General features: G+C 42.6%; 2 protein-coding genes across 2 annotated transcripts in view; both read left to right on the forward strand.

The window, feature by feature from the left end:
• The window catches only part of LOC118786734 (TOG array regulator of axonemal microtubules protein 1), a 37,678-nt gene extending 33,836 nt beyond the window's left edge, over positions 1 to 3,842 (forward strand). Inside the window, exons 17-22 of the mRNA XM_036542023.1 lie at positions 1,147 to 1,273; positions 1,469 to 1,584; positions 1,694 to 1,874; positions 2,122 to 2,341; positions 2,439 to 2,525; positions 2,935 to 3,842. Of these exons, the coding sequence (XP_036397916.1) occupies positions 1,147 to 1,273; positions 1,469 to 1,584; positions 1,694 to 1,874; positions 2,122 to 2,341; positions 2,439 to 2,525; positions 2,935 to 3,215 (1,012 nt within the window). The 3' untranslated portion in view covers positions 3,216 to 3,842. The remainder of the gene's footprint in view (positions 1 to 1,146; positions 1,274 to 1,468; positions 1,585 to 1,693; positions 1,875 to 2,121; positions 2,342 to 2,438; positions 2,526 to 2,934) is intronic.
• Positions 3,843 to 5,840: 1,998 nt separating this feature from the next.
• LOC118787279 (pre-mRNA-processing factor 39-like) lies at positions 5,841 to 15,731 on the forward strand. Its single transcript, XM_036542792.1, has 14 exons — positions 5,841 to 5,950; positions 7,606 to 8,087; positions 8,177 to 8,302; positions 9,448 to 9,566; positions 10,035 to 10,202; positions 11,801 to 11,969; positions 12,313 to 12,420; positions 12,518 to 12,682; positions 13,041 to 13,167; positions 13,398 to 13,666; positions 14,223 to 14,407; positions 14,494 to 14,568; positions 14,671 to 14,785; positions 15,341 to 15,731. Exons 1-14 carry the CDS (start codon positions 5,938 to 5,940, stop codon positions 15,398 to 15,400), a joined length of 2,181 nt encoding a protein of 726 aa, XP_036398685.1. The 5' UTR covers positions 5,841 to 5,937; the 3' UTR covers positions 15,401 to 15,731.
• Positions 15,732 to 16,776: the final 1,045 nt, after the last annotated feature.

Consider the following 16,776-nt stretch of genomic DNA (forward strand, 5'->3'; position numbering starts at 1 on the left):
TCTTATGGGGAAAGTGGTGAAAACCAACAACAAATGTGGGTGACGAAAATAAAATTTAAAAAAACCCACAGGTCTAAGATCCTGCCATATATATGTTTTGTCTCCTGGCAGATCCGAACTAGTCAGTCAACTATTGGGGGAAACTGATAAATGGGTATACAGGGAAAATTTCTGTCAAAGATTGGTCATTGTTGATCAGTGTGGACGGTGCAGTAAAATACAACAAACCAAACTTTAAATTATCTTAAATCTGGAAAGAAAAAAAATGAAGGGTTTCATCTACTATGACACTACTTATGTGGTGTGTCATTTGGAGTGCTCATATGAGCTGTTCTATGTGGGACGGACAAAAAGGAGACTCAAAGGCTGGATTTTGGAACATATAAATGCTACCCGGGCTACCTAATGGGCAGGCATTATGAGTCTGCAAACGGGCATAATCCAGATACACTCAAATTCATCAGTATGGAGGTAGTAGAGGAAAATATAAGAGGTAGGGATAGACAAAAAAACTGCTCCAGAAGGAAAAATTTTGGATTTTTTCTTTCAAAACCCCTGTTCACCTTGGCCTCAATGAGGATGTGGACTTGGTCCCTTTGCTATGAAATTTACTCACTTGAATGCTTCCCTCTGCTGTCATTATACTGTAGTTGGACATGTTTAGAGTGTATTATTACACTTTCCTTGTTTTAACCCATCAGTGGTGGCAGTAATGTTTGCTTGCACCCGGTACAGATTGAGTGTGTGAGTAGCCCATTTAGCTTTGTTCTTTCATTGTTTTTGTATACCCTAATGTTAACATGTAAAGCAAAAGGCACTGGTAAGTCATTTTAATAACAGCTTTTTTAATTTTTACACCTCAAAAAGTTCTACCTTGGTATCTTTTGGATGATGGCTTTGATTTTGTACTGTTTTTACTATTTCAAATTTAAAGCCATAGGTAAATTTCCATAATGAAAAAAACTGAACTGGAGATTTTGATGAACATTATTTGCCATTTTTAAAAACTGAACAGTTGGGACTCCTACACCTATATGGGTTTGCTTTGAGAGCAAAGGTTTCCTTTTTTGAGAGATGTATATGCAAATTTTCCTTCAGTATTCAGAACAGCCCTGATTAATTTCAGGTCTGTTTTTTTTCCCACAGGTACTTTGGGCGTCAGATGCTGTTGTTTTTGGCATCCCACCAGGATTTTGACAAAATGGTCAAGAAATACATTCCAGCCAAAGACCTGCCAGCCCTCAGAGACTTAGTCTTCACCCTCAAGACTAAGGTACAGAGTCTGATGATGGCTGTCTGTTGATTGTTTTGAATCAGCTCAGTGTATCAGAGACATAACATTGCGTTTATAACGGATTGTTTTTTCTGTAGGTGTTGGGGGAGATGCTTCTGTTGAATGGCCTATTGTATTTTGCATTGGTGCGTTGTAGTTGTTCTGGGATGCCAATGGGTGCTCTGTTCTTGGCAGGGACTGGGCGAAATGCCTCAAGACGTTCCCTCGGCGAGGGGCAGACGCTCTCTTCCTGGTAGCGGGACGGTCCGAGCCTCATCTCTCCCCCGCGAGCCCCTCAGCCTTATTAACAGGTGGGCTTCCTGCAACTCCTAGCTTCCATAGGGTGCTCTTACTCAGACCATGTGCATGTAATTACATGTGTTTACGTCTATTGCGAACTATTCCTTTCTGTCTGAGCAGGGAGTCTGGCGAGTACAGCTGCAGGGCTCAGGCACACAGAATTGCAGAGAGGACAGAGTACATCAAGCAGCTAAAGGTGCTGATGGGGTCGAAGGACTTCCGGGAGCGCATCAAAGCCATCGACCAGCTGGTTGCTGATTGTGAGCACAACCACGACATGGTTGTTGCCTGCATTTTTCCAGTAAGTTGTCTCAGCAGAGAATAATAGCAGCAATATACCTTCATTCAATGACCAGTGTATTGTGTATGATTGGGTAGGCCAGCACTGCCATACTCTTTGAGTCAAACAGCTGTGTTCTGAAAAGCCACAGGCTATGTCCAGTTAGAAGCAAATAGAACTAATCCAAGTGCACCTAGATGAGAGGGCCCGGCTCAAAGGACATGATTGTCAGTTATGGTTGCCACCTCATCCTTGTTTTTCCTTAAAGGTTTTTGACGCCATGAAGGCCAGGCTCCAGGAGTCCAATAGCAAAGTCAACCTGCATGCGCTGGAGGCCCTGCAGAACATCATCCCGCCGCTGAGGGATAACCTGGCCCAGGTGGTTAACATCCTGGTCCCAGCCATAGTGGACAATCACCTCAACTCAAAGAACAATGCCATCTATACTGCTGCTGTTGGTGCTGTAGATGCCCTCATTCAAAACCTAGGTGAGGCCCTTTGACTCAGGTTTTTCTGGGATGTCTCCCAGGCTTACTTGTGTGATCATCGGCAGGCACCTGATCAGCTCTTTCTCTGCTGTTGCAGATAATGCTCTGCTGCTCCAGCTGTTTGTCACCAAGGCTCAACTTCTCAGTGGCAGGGCCAAGGTGAACCTTGTTGATAAGGTTGCAGGTGAGTCAGCTGCAGCTCGTTGCAAGAGCAGTACGCTTTTGGCATTGGAAATCTAGAAAGAAGTCCAGTGGCTACAGTCTCACCATTTTATAGAAAATACTTTACATTTTACACTATTGTTATTTAAAAAACACTCTTATTCAAAGGCTCTTGAAAAGTTGCACAAACAGGACCCCACTAACCACACAAACAAGCGTCAATGCTAAACATAGTGCTTTGATCACACATGTGTGCCTAGACTGATGTGTAAGCGCAAGGTAATATGTACTACTAAACGGAGTACACCTGTATAACTAAATAGAGCCTAATCTTGTAAAAATAAGAAATAACAGAGCCTATTATAGTCACAATGCAGACTAGAGAGAAAGCTATTATTTTACTGAGGTGCGGTGTCTCGTCTTCCTTTCAGATCTGGTGACGGAGCTGTACCCTCACAAGCCACAGGCTGTAGAGCAGAAAGTGCTGCCCCTGCTGTGGCACCTGCTGAGCACCTCCACCAACAGCGGCACAATTCAGGGCAGGGGCGGCAGTGTGCGGGGGGCCACGGCCACCCTGTGCCAGGCCCTCCACGCCCAGATGGGGCCCAGGCTGGCGGAGTGTGCCACCACCCAGTCACTCAGCGTCACCAAGAGTCTCAACCAACTGCTGAAGACCTCTCCGCCCCCTGTGGCACCCTTACAAAGACAATAGAGATCCCAAAACACTTAAAAGGAAAAACACTGATCTTACTTGAAGATGGAGAAGTGCTTCATTTCTCATAGTGCCTGCACTTTTTTGTTATTGCCTGTATGGTGATTAAACAACCTCCTCTAGTGGGATGATTCATTCCCCTGGAGTCAATAACTTTATCAGTAAGATGTCCTTCAGTAATTGAATACAGACTCTGTGCCCTCAATGACCTGCTCTTTTTGCACTTTCAAAAGTGGTACATTACCTTGATGATTGTTGTCATGATTGCTGTTGTTAAGATATCGTAAAATGACTGTCTGCGTTGTTCTTGTTTGTGGATTCTACAAACATGAATTTACCAGAAAAGGTACCACGGAATGTACCATTTAAATGCACAAAACAAGGAGAGAAGGGATGTATATTTTTTCTATGTTTTCTTTTCCATGGTACTGTATGTAATGTGATATATCCATGATGTGTCTTACTCATTTTTCCACAAGTGTCTAAATTTGTGATGAGAACAGCTTACTATTGTAATAGTTAAAATTTGTATTTGCACAGTATTAGCTTAATCCTTATGCAGTCATGTTGCAGTATATCTTCTATCTTTGCTTTTTATTTTAAGAATTCATATATATGAAGAGGTATTCCAAGTTGGAACTGTCTTATGTTTGTTTTGTTTTTTTTTTTTTTTTTTTGCATGACCAAAATTTGACAGGGAACACTAAATATTTTTATGGATATATTTTGATGTACACAGATGCCTAAATCAAATGTTGGATGTAAAAGAGTTTTAATTATGGGTGGTGGAAATGTTTTAAAGAAATCTAGCTTTAAACTAGCAGGGAGTTTTAAACCCATGTCTGTAATTCTCATTCAGAATAGTGCCAGTCCTCACATTGTCTTTCATAGAATTTCCATGGCTAAATTGTACTGTACTAGTTTCTAAACAGGAAGAGAGAATGTTGTATATAAATAAATTGTTTTATTTCTGTAAAGATCTGCTGCCTCAGTCTTTCAGCTTCTGCTGAATTATTGTGATGTGAATGTGATATTAACAGGACACCGCTGAAATGCTTTGCATACTGGGTGCTCTAAATGATACCAGTCCACATGTCCATGTACTTATGAAGACAGCTCAACTGTTGAGCATGCCTTCAAGACTTAGTCGTGGGACTTCAGAAACTGCAGAGTATTTTAGATTGTGTCGTGATAGTTATGCTCTACTTAGTACTGATGTACACACAGAACTTGGGACCTTGAGAGATTAGCTTGTGTAGAGGAGTTAAATGCATATTTATGAGTGCAAATATTTTCAGGCTGGGGTCAAAGTCAGGCAGTGTGTAATGTTTTTGTTGATGTCATGGGTTGGATACTTCTAGACTCCTTATTCTGATGTCTAACCCATAAATACCTTTAGGCTTAAACATATCTTCAAAACTCTATAAAGTACAGCTTGGATCTTCATAGTTTCTTTTTTGCGTTTCCATTTTGAGGTTGGTGTTCAGTTATAAGCCTTACCTCTAGGGTCTTCCTCTGAGCAGCTGAAGTGATCTACGTTGGTACATTAGGAAGTATGCAGCCATGTTACACATCATCAAATGGCATACTGCCATACTTATACAGGACTGTGCCCTTTGAAAGGTTTCCTACGAAAGAATGATGACCCTGAGGTCTGAGGCCTTAAATGGCTGAACTTTGCTAAGAATAGCAAAAGAGGGCCCACTGTCATTATGACATAGTTTCTACTTTCTTTAGCATTTTATACCAAATATGTACATATCTGTGGATATGACATGGCACAAAAAAGAGAAGCAAAAGTGACATTAATTATCACATGACTAGGATAAAGGACACTGTCTCTCTACTTGGCCCTCAGCCAGTCACATACAAACAGCCAAACACCAGTATGGTTAAATTATCCTCTTATGGTCATTGTTGTGATGGAATATTGAGGATAAGGGGAGGCCATTGTATGAGGTACACAAGTATCATCTGTGTATTTTATAAGGAAGGGATGGTGTACAATCAACTAGACTGAGCTTTGAGATGTGTACAGACCCTAGGTTAGGTACTCTATTCAGGTAGGTACTGTGCTTTATAAATACCACAGGGGTAGAAAATATTTGTTTTTGGAGAGTGAGGCTTCCTGAACTCTGTTGTCAATAACTGACTCACAGACTACTCAAAACAATCTGCTTTCCATGGCTAAACAATATGATTAGAATCTTTAATTAAAAATTAAATTACATTACATGCATTTAGCAAATGCTCTTACCCAGAATGACTTCAAGGACAATCAAACATAAGTATATCCATTCAAGTTTCAAAACTTATTTAAATACTAATTCAAACTGAAAATAAGCGAGTCATTGGTAACACATGGTAGCTATGGACATTAATTATGATTAACTCTTCCATCACAAACGAATATATGACACAATCATTGTTCAGACCCATGCTCCACTACAGTAGGTGGCAATGTGAAAGACACCATTAAATAGCAGGAGAGACATTCACCCGAAACTGCGTTTCCGAAACTGTCTCCTTTACTGAAAGTTGAGCCAAACGGAGCCGCCCCCGCCGTGCTCCGCCCCCCAGATCACTAAGGGTCAGTGTGCGCATGCGCACACTGACCCTTAAACGGCGAGGGAGAAGTTGGTGGTGGAGAATGTGGAGAGTCGAGCCTTCTTTCTAAACAGTTTAGAATAAAATAAATCATTCCTCGTTAAAGCATATTTTCATGGACGAATCTGGTAAGTTAGTTATTTTCATTAGTGTGTCAAAATGCTCCTTTTTATATCTAAATAAAGATTTGTGTAGCTCATTTCTTGTTAATCTGTAATGTGCACGCGCCGAGGCTAACGGCGTGTAGGCCCCAGGCTGTGGCGGTCTTAACGTTAATCGAGCTAGCTAGCTAGTTAGTTAGCTTTGCGAACTTTCGGGGGAAAATATTGCCAGCTAGCTAGTTAGTCCGCGTTTTATTGTTATACGTATAGTGATACTGTTGCTCAGGTTAAAGTCTAATTCAATATGGTGTAGCTAGCTAGCTGTCCTTTCTAGCGACGTAGCTCGCTTACGTTGACTATGCGTTAGCTAGCTGCTCTAGCTGTTTAGGTAGCCTAGACCTTTCTAGCTTGTTTTATATATTTAATTCATTTAACTGTATTCTCCTGTTACAATGAATCAAAACGAACCATTTTTATTAGATGGCTAACGTTACCTAACTTTATAGTTTGTTAAATAAGTTTACCCCAGCTAGGTACTCTAGCAATCGACATCTTAAACTAATCTCGCTTGCTATCTCGGTTGCCACATAGCTACATAGTATCAATAACATTGTAATATAAAACAAAAGATAGTCAGGTCATACAGTCAAAAACACACTAACTGTAACTCGTTTGTAATGCAAATCATCCAAACTTGAATGTTAAGACCGCGAAAACCATAGTATCCAGCAGGCAGTGGTATGTTTACACGGCAATAAATCGGGTACAACGCTGTAACAAAAGTTTTACCACTAGCTTTACTACCTGTTATCTGGCCGTATGGTTTATGTGCGATTTGTCTGCTGTGTCAGACATATGTAGTATGTAGTTTGGCATTGTTCCACTTACCCACCTGCGAGAAGGCGTAGTTTGATCTGTCAAGTGGTAAGCGGCGAAGTCTGAAAATTTTGTTTGCTATCTTGCCGGTGTAGGTGTCAACGTTTCCTCTCAGGCAGAATGTACTTAGCGACGCCTACACATCCGGCTTGTTGGTTTTCGTGAGTTTCTGTACTGAACAGATGTGGGAGTAGCAACACATTCTCACTTGAGTACCAAATTAGATGGATTTATTTGTCTGTCACTGGGGTTAGTAAGTGTCGTGTAAATGGTCTTAATTACATTATGAATGACCTTCAATGGCTCACTTCTTTCTAGATGGAACGAAAATTCCACATGCGCCTTATGGCTCTGCCAAATTTAATTTAATCATTTTCATGACAGATTGCGATGTGGTTATCACTGTTTAAACCTAGAGTCCGTCATTGGTTCGTATGTGTACGGGGCATACGGATAAACTGTGCCATCGCATGAAGTGGAATTGTTTTAAAATAGGGTTTCTAGTCAGCAGTCCATGTAAGAGCTGTATGTCTGCCTTCCTGTAGATGAACTAGCTTTGGCAGTTCAGTTAATCTCCTGTCCATAAAGGGTGGCAGAGGGATTAATTTACCAGATTATATCAAAACACTGAGAGTTCACTTGGCACTTAAGTGCGTCTGTTTCTAATCGGGAGCAGTGAGTAGTCTATATCTATAAATACATTGCTCTTTCCACACATTCCTTCGTTAGGGGCAGCTGTTGCTGTCTCCTCTCCTGTGCAGGGTGAGTAAACAGGCTGGTGCCATTTGTGTCCCCCTCCCCCACAGATCAGTCCCTTGTATATGAATCTGGAGAGCCCATGACTGGCATGCTGAACTCGGACCCTATTGGGAGCAGCAGCTCTCCTGGCGCTGAAGGTGTGGGGAACGGCTGTCAGCCCTCCCCCCCTGACTTGGCTCAGGATTTGGCCCCTGTCCAGCACCCTGGCTTGGAATCTGTTGCAGCTCTGATGGACGGAGGGCAGGACACGATGGAGCGAACGGACAAGGACCGGGAAGAGCAGCCAGAGTCCATGGCCCTGCATTCGGTGGAGCAGGCCTCAGCCCAGCAGCTGGAGTCCTCCGAAGCGGGCAGCCCCACCAACATGGAGCTGGAGGACACGTCAAAGGACGACACAGAGGTGGAGACGGAGTCTTCCAGCATGGAGGTCCCTTTCCCCACTGAATTCGAGAAGTACTCCAAAGTGGTGGAGGAGAACCCGGAGGACTTCAACGGATGGACGTACCTGCTGCAGTACGTGGAGCAGGAGGTAAGGATCCATGCTGAGCCCTGCCTGTGTGTTTGTCTCTCTCACTGATTAAGGTGGGTTGTTTATGCATGTCTTTTATTGTGTTGCAGAATCACATTGGGGCTGCCCGCATGGCCTTTGATTCCTTTTTTGCCCGGTATCCCTACTGCTATGGTTATTGGAAGAAGTATGCAGACATGGAGAGGAGACTGAGCGACACAAAGGTTGCAGAGGAGGTAGGCTTGGGTCTTGGGAAAAGAGATCTTTTCCCAGCACATGCAGGGAGCCAGATGAACCAGCCAATCTCAATTACCTGATTCACTATCCATTACATACATTTAAATACGTACGTACACGTAAATTTAAATTACGCTACACCCAAAGGTGTTAGGCTGAAACGCCTCCCAGTTGTCACTTTTTTGTATTAAGTAAAGTCAATGACTCATTGCCATTAAACATACTTTTCCACAACATAAACCAGTAGTTAAAGTAAATGCAAGCATTATATTTCCAATGGTGATTGGTTCAAAATTTGCTCTAAACATTTGTAATGTGAATAACCATACAACAGGGAACAATTCAGAAAGATATTGAGCTATATTCAGAAAGCATTAAGGGTAGTGACATTGTCATGGGTAAAATGACAAATCATTGAGCTTTATACCTTCAAATTTCACTAAAACCCACAGGTTAAATATTGACATGGGTATCATTTAGTAAGGCTAATGCGTAATGCGTCATCTTATGTAAACAACGTCAGTTTCTTTTCCCACAGGGTACATAATCTCAGTGGTTGTTGGCTTGTTCATCTGGTTTTCCAGCAACTTTTTTCTTTTTTTCCCCCTCCAAGCCCATTTGGGCATTAACTTTCTTCTCCTTTGTTGACAGGTGATAAGCGTGCCTTGTCATGCTTAGCAGTGCCCAATAAATACAGCAGGTTAAACCCTTGTGCCAAGACAGTATTTTAACAGTCAAATTCCACTGTGGACATTCCAGTTTATCCATACTTGTGCCACATATTATTGCATTTTTGGTCAGACGCTGTCATTGATGCTCTAATGGGTCTGTACCATATGGTCTGTACCACCCCCCAAAGCCTTATCCTCAGCCTGGTCAGAAAGCAGGACCCTCTCGGAAGAAACCAAGACAACCCCCTGCTCCCCTTGGAGAACTGAACACTTTGTACTTTTGCAACCCTCCGCATAAATGGTAATGGCAGATTATTTCACCCGCAATTCCAAGTTAACATTCATTTAGCATTTCTTTTGTGCTAAAGGATGAGCGGTATATACATTCCAGTGTTGGCTCTCCTCTGGAGGCTTGCTGGCTGGGGATGAGGGTCATTTGGTTCTCTCTCTCTCTCTGTCCCCCCTCCCCTCAGGTGTACCGCCGAGGCCTGCAAGCCATCCCGCTGAGTGTGGACCTGTGGCTGCACTTCATCACCTTCCTGAGGGAGACTGCTGACCCTAGCAGTCCCGACACGGAGGCCACAATACGAGCGTGAGTTGGGCTGCCTTCTCGGGTGCTGGTGGCTGAGCTTTTCATACTTGCAGTGCAGGAAGCAGTCAGACCTAACTGTGTGTGTAGCTAGAGGTCCTTCAATTTTTTTCTTTTTGAAATACCTCTTGAAATAGCTGTTACTGGTGTCATTGATGCTTAAACTTTATGGCAATATTCAGCCAGTTTGTTTAAGAAAATCTTCCAAAACTATCAACATGAAAATGATGTAAAACATGACTAAAAATTGCCCAGTTGGAGTTTGCTCCTCACAGAATGTTTGGTTGCTTAGGGTGATTCTGAATGTCCAAAGTGTTTTTTTTTTCCCCCAATATCATTTCACTCGAAGTTTTCTGAGAATTTAATGTCACAGTAACAAATGCCCATGTGTCTTGTGACATCTGTTACAGCTGTTTATTCTAAGTGGGCTTTGTGTAGTGATTGATCGTTGGTTCACTTTGTCTACCACAGAACGTTTGAGCATGCAGTGCTGGCGGCAGGCACAGACTTCCGTTCTGACAGACTCTGGGAGGCCTACATTAACTGGGAGACGGAGCTGGGCAACCTTGCCAACGTCACTGCCATCTACGACCGTGTTCTTGCCATCCCCACCCAGCTGTACAGCAGCCACTTCCAGAGGTGAGGATGCTGGTAATCAAGATGGCGAATGTGTGTCTGTTCAGGGGCTGTCTCCGTACGTGCCTCTTTGGAAGAGTATGCAATTACTAAGGCTGTATCGAATGCCATTTTTTGCCATTTGAATTTTAGCCAACCTTTTTCGAATGAAGCTTTGAATGTCTGTGACGTGACATCATCGTTTAGGCCTGTTGTTTTGGCATTGTGTAAGTGACCAAATGAATGTAACAAACAGTTCTGTCTACAGAAGTTCAACCCGCATTTGCTTTAGTGTATGGAATTATTCCTGTGCGATTTCATGACACATAATTCATTCCGTAAACTGCTGACTCACAGAATTTATTGGACCAAAGCCCTTTCGTGCACATCGTACCTTCAGTAATATAGCCTATGAACATAAATAATTTTGTACTTAAGCAAAACATTGATGTCTGCGAAAGTTCAAGCAGCCTTTGCTTTTGTGGATGGAATGCCTTCTGTAACTGCGGAGTCACGGAATATATAGTGCTAAATCCCTTTCGTGCACATCATACTTTCAGTAATATAGCAAAACGGTTAAGTGGACAAAATGTACATTCGATGGCCCGGAATGATGATAGTATAGCGCGTTCTGCATTTCATGCCACAAAAGCATAAATGCTGGCCTAGGACATCTGTTACGTGGACAGAATTACTTTTGTCTGCAAAACAAATTCAGTGCACGACAGGAATCATCCGTTCTGTTTTCTGTGCACGAAAGTGTGTGCTCTCTCCAATATTTCGTGGACACAATGCTAACGCATTTGTCTTTTTCATGGACAAAACATGTTACGGTGTTACATGGTTTCGTAATGAATTTATGCGTTTCATAGCACAGAAGGCATGCTGTCTGTGAAAAAGGGTCTGTTAGACTTATTGGCCAAATTGTTTGTTAAATGATGTTAAAGCGGCCTACTTTTTATTGTCTAAATTTCTTATATTACAGTAGCAATAACCTTACAACTGCAACTGAGCACCCATCCTAATGATGGAATGCTTTTCGATTCTCAATTTCACAATTGAATGACAATTCAATGAAGGACGCTTCAAAGCTTCGAATTTTTCAGTACAGCCCTGGCAATTACATAAACGTAGTTCTAGACCTCAAACAGCTATTTTCATGGTATTCCCTACCTGAACACCCAAATAAAGTGCACTGAATCATCTTTGGAGCATAGAACTCCCACACTGAGAGGCTCGTTGACCTATTTATATTTTCACAATGAAGCGCTCCCTTGAAGAGGACAGTCATCCCTTCCATATTGCTGCTCTCTGCCTGCTGGGGATAGCAGGCAGCGTGAGTTAGTTTGGGCCTCATCTCTCTGCTTGGGTTTGTATGAGGTTGAAGTTGCCATTGAGGTCTCAAAAAAGTGCTTAGTTTAAGGCTCTTCAGTGTGCATCCTGTTCTAGCAAAAGTGAGAAAGTTACGCATTTATTTATAAGGTTGCCGTGTGATTTAAAGCCATGTTGAAATATCTCCCAAGTAATTTATCTTCAGCCGCATTTAAGACTTAAGTCTTATGGCGCTAGTGATGTGGGAAGAGCTCCCTCTGAGGTTAAACTTGTGACTGGTACTGTTACAGGTTCAGAGAGCATGTGCAGAACAACCTGCCCAAACACTTCCTGTCGCTAGAGGAGTTTGTGCGGCTTAGGAAGGAGCTTGCCGCAGCAAACGGGCACAGCGGTGAGGAAGTGCCTGCGGATGATGACGACCTCCCACCTGGCACGGAGGATTTGGCCGACCCCGCCAAGGTGCTGAGCCTCACTGATTAAGTTCACTTGATGTGGCTTTTACGTTACGTCTGAATGTGCTTGTGCTACCTCTCTGTTGCACTGTGTGTGATGTCCTGTAAGTCCACGGTCGACTATGTCAGGAAGTATGGTGTATTGTGCGTGATGTGAATGCTGGCACCATTTAATCAAGGTGAATTCCTTGTGCATTTAGTGTACTTTGCAAATAAAGTTGATTTTGACAAATGGCAGCTACAGCACATTGCTGCACATACAGGATAACTTAACACTTGTGTCTAACTCTTTTGGAATGATCTTTTTTCCTGATGTACATGCGTTAACGTCATTCCCCTTGTCCTCTCAGCTGGTGACTGAGATCGAGAACATGCGTCACAGGGTGATGGAGGCTCGCCAGGAGGTGTTCAGTCACAATGAGCACGAGGTCAGCAAGCGCTGGACCTTTGAAGAAGGGGTGAGTGAAACCCGCCTTTAAGATTATGTAACAGAATTAATCCTATTCCTGAAATTTAAATCTCAAGTGACCGTCTTTTTTTAATCCCGTATATCAGATTAAGCGGCCTTACTTCCATGTCAAAGCACTGGAGAAGGCCCAGCTGAGCAACTGGAAGGATTACCTGGACTTCGAGATTGAGAATGGGACCCTGGAGCGCGTCATGGTGCTGTTTGAGCGATGCCTGGTGGCCTGCGCCCTCTACGAGGACCTCTGGATCAAGGTAAATGTGCCTCCCTCCCCCGCAGCCCCCATCCACAATTTCAACTCCTCAGTAACTTTCTGTGCTATTTACTTGTAATGTTGATATGTGACTGTATCTGTTGTATTAGGGGATGGCCTGCTTGCCACCAGATTTGACTGCAGCATTTGCCAACTACGTTGCATCTCTTCGTCCTACCTTACAGAAACTAATCTTAATGGTTCGATGAAGGTGCTGATGGGTTTAAAAGAATTCTAAATGTTCTGTCAATGGATTTTCTTGGGAAAATCTGAAAACGGAAGTGTATTCAGGCTTTTGTTCTTGTTCTTTTTTCTTGCCTCTTGTCTCTGACCTCCCCCCCCTCCCCCCTCTCCCAAAGTATGCAAAGTATATGGAAAATCACAGCACTGAAGGTGCGCAGAATGTGTACAAGAGGGCTTGTGTGACACATCTTCCCAAGAAACCAACAGTACACCTGCTTTGGGCAGCGTTTGAAGAACAACAAGGTAAGCTGGACATACATTTCACTTACTGGATCTATTATTTTACAGTGCTTTTATTCTGTCAAAAGCCCCTCCTTGCTTAAAGTGTATTTTTACCACCAGCTGCCAGAGCTGGCATGGTGCTGTTGTGTTGGGTGGCTCCGTTTGCTACCTTTGAAGCATGTCACTCTGTGGTAGTGAGAATGCCATGGAGATGCATGGCTCTATAATGCCGCCCATTTTGTGCCCCTCAGGTAACGTGGAGGAGGCCCGCAGGATCCTGAAGAGCCTGGAGGAGGTGGTGCCGGGCCTCGCCATGGTGCGGCTGCGCCGGGTCAGCCTGGAGCGGCGCCACGGCAACCTGGAGGAGGCAGCGTCCCTGCTACAGGATGCTGTCACGAACGGGAGGAACGTCAGCGAGTCGTCGTTCTACTCCATCAAGCTCGCCAGGCACCTCTTCAAGGTGCAGAAGAGCCTGCAGAAGGCCAGGAAGGTGCTGCTGGAGGCCATTGAGAAGGATAAGGTGAGAGTTATAAACTGGGTCTGCAGGCAGCAGCTTTGAAAGGTTTACGGTTGTATGGCGGTATTCATCGTTAACATATTGGTAATAGTAGAGGGGCTTCAGTCAGTTGTAGATCAGAACATGCCTCTTGAAGATTTGGACAGCAGTGCAAATCATATGCATATCAATATAACAAATGAAACCATTTTAAATCTGGTAAACTGGGTCCTTCCTGCATGACTGATCTTAAAACCTTACTGCAGACCATTTTACATATTTGTACACACTGTAGATGAGTTTAGTTTGTGCATTATACATTCAGTTAATTACCCCAGTCTAATCTGAACACAGCTTTGAAAGAAACATCCACCCTTCCATGCGTTTCCAGGTACTAGGTTGAAGATTAAATATAATAGGACATTATGAAGACTGCACTTTGTGAACTTTGTGAATTTTGTGAATTTTCTCAGGTAATATCACTAACTAGGTGCTGTGTATCAGTAAGGAGGGCACTGGAGGGTCTTTTAGAAAATGCTTAGCGGCTGTGTTTGATTTCTGATGATACACTTCCCTTCAGATGAGCCCTAAGCTGTACCTGAACCTGCTGGAGTTGGAGTACAGTGGTGACCTGAGGCAGAATGAGGAGCAGATCCTCTCCTGCTTTGACAAGGCTCTGAGCAGCCCTCTGCCCCTGGAGTCGCGCCTCACTTTCTCTCAGCGCAAGGTGGAGTTCCTGGAGGACTTCGGCAGCGACATCAACACGTACGTTTGCCTTTCCATGTAGCGAAGTTCCGAAGCCATCTCCCAGCAGACGACCAGTGTTTTACTGTCTCCTGTCTTCCTCTCAGGCTTGTAGCTTCGTACGAGGAGCACCAGAATCTCCTGAAAGAGCACGAATCCACCAAAAGAAAAGCTGAAAACGGGTAAGCAATTGAAAAATTGACCTTCCTGTTAGAAGTTGAAAACTGGTACACCTGCAGTGTTAACGTATGAAAACACTGTGCTGGTTTTCTCCATATATGCAGCTCTCAGGAACCTGAACAGAAGAGGCAGCGCATGGAAGACCACACGATGGCCACAGGACCCATGATGCCTGACATGCAGGCCAATCACTCTGCCTACAACTACAACTGGTACCAGGTGAGTGGAACGCTACAAGCCCTGCCAGGATTAATTGGGTTACATATAGCTCTGCTATAGGCTGCTTGCACAACCTATGCAGTGTAGTCAGGTTCATCCTCTGAAGTGATTCTTTCATTTTAACTAGACCTACGCTAATATACACTAGTTATGTTAGATTGTAAATATCTGTGGCATATCAGGATTTGGGGTAGCACTTAAAATCAACTCCCAAGCACTTACTAGGCTTTTAGTTTATGTTCCATCAGTTTTACATGTTAATCCCACAGGTTGCATAGTCAGCCAAAACCGATAAAATTAGTGCAACCTTTTTAAATATAGAAATGTATTTTTATTATTATTATTATTATTATTATTATTATTAAACAGGTAGTAGACTAGTGAAATGAGATGAATTTGACATCTGCTCAGCAGTTAGATGGTGCTTATGGATCCTGTTTTGATATTGCCGTGAGGATTTTTTTTTTAGATCATTTTTTAGGCTAGAGAATTCTTCGCAGTCCTTAGCTCTTCATCTGTCTTTTGATCATCACTCTTTCCTGTCCTCCTTTTCAGCATTACAACTACCAGAACCCATGGGGGTATGGACAGTACTACCCACCACCCCCAACATGATGGAAGCCTCTGCAAAATGGGTGTTTAAGTACATGTCTTTCTACTCTGTCCATCAACCAGCACCCTCTTCTCCTTCTGGTTGACCCCCCCTCCCCTTTTTTATACAGGGCTTCAAAGATAAAGAAGCAGTCTGATATTGTCTCATGGGCAAATTAAGTGGGTGTTTTTCCTCTCCAGAAAGTTTTTGATTTAAATTTGGGTCACTTAGTTTCTTGTTGGGAACTAACAACATTTAGCAGATGTTTATGGTTTGGAAATAATTCTTACATCCCTTCTATTTTGTTTGATGTGAACCTCTTAAGATAATTTTCAAGTGAGGTTTGTTTTCTAAGAGCGATTGTTAAATGAAGAATATAAAGGTCTTTGTTTTTTGTGACTTCATACATTAATTTCATAATAAAGGTGATGCATTCAATTTGTTTTGTCATCTTGTCATTTTATTGAAATTAGTATACATAAAACTAATACCATTTTACAGGACCCCAACCTCCTCCGAATTGCTCCAAAATTGTCTCAAACTTTCATAATCATGCATTTATGTAGGTGTACTGGAATACCATGTATGTATACATTAATACATACATTAACACTAATAGACTTTTAAATTAGAAAAGAACTGTGATTGATTCAGCACGTTACCTTATCTTCCTGCTGCTAATCATCCAAAACTGTACAAGATTCAAATAACTTGTTTCCAGAGGACCCTGAAATACCCTCTACATTGTTATGCTCCTGTTCTGAGAAGAACTGATTTAAGAAAAAAAGAGAATTTGAAAGCGATGTTGACAATGCTGTCACATTGATGTACAATACACTTTATGTACTAAACTTACTTGTTCCCAAAATGCCTTGCAATACATGTGATAAAATATTGATACAATATTTTAGCGTTACCTCTGAAGAAAGTCTACCTGAAGAATTCATGGAGGTTGTATTGATTTACTGATGGTGGTTGTAAAGCAACACTGCAGAAACTTCAATATATGTATTGTCAAAGAACCACACTGCAAGGGCTTAAATGTAAATAATTCTAAATCATTTAATGGTGTAATTGAGGGAAATGCAACACAAAGGTCTGAATTTACAACCGTTTTGAAACCTTATCATGGAATCGATAAAGCTCATGAGGTGCTTTGCAATTTCCAGTTTTATGTGAATGACGTAGCTTGCATCTGCACTTGGAACTTCTCTTTCGGGGAAGGAGGTTTGGATTACGTGCGGTCCCTCTTGACCTGTAGTGCCGTGATCACCGTCCAAAAGGGAAAGGCTGGGGCAATGTCACATTTAATGATATCGACTTAGCCTACAGTTAATATCTGAATCCAACCCAACCCACAGAGGCTATTTTGGATTGTTTCCAATAAAGTTTGAATGGC

Source organism: Megalops cyprinoides, chromosome 12 (assembly GCF_013368585.1).
Source record: "Megalops cyprinoides isolate fMegCyp1 chromosome 12, fMegCyp1.pri, whole genome shotgun sequence".
Lineage (NCBI taxonomy): Eukaryota > Metazoa > Chordata > Actinopteri > Elopiformes > Megalopidae > Megalops > Megalops cyprinoides.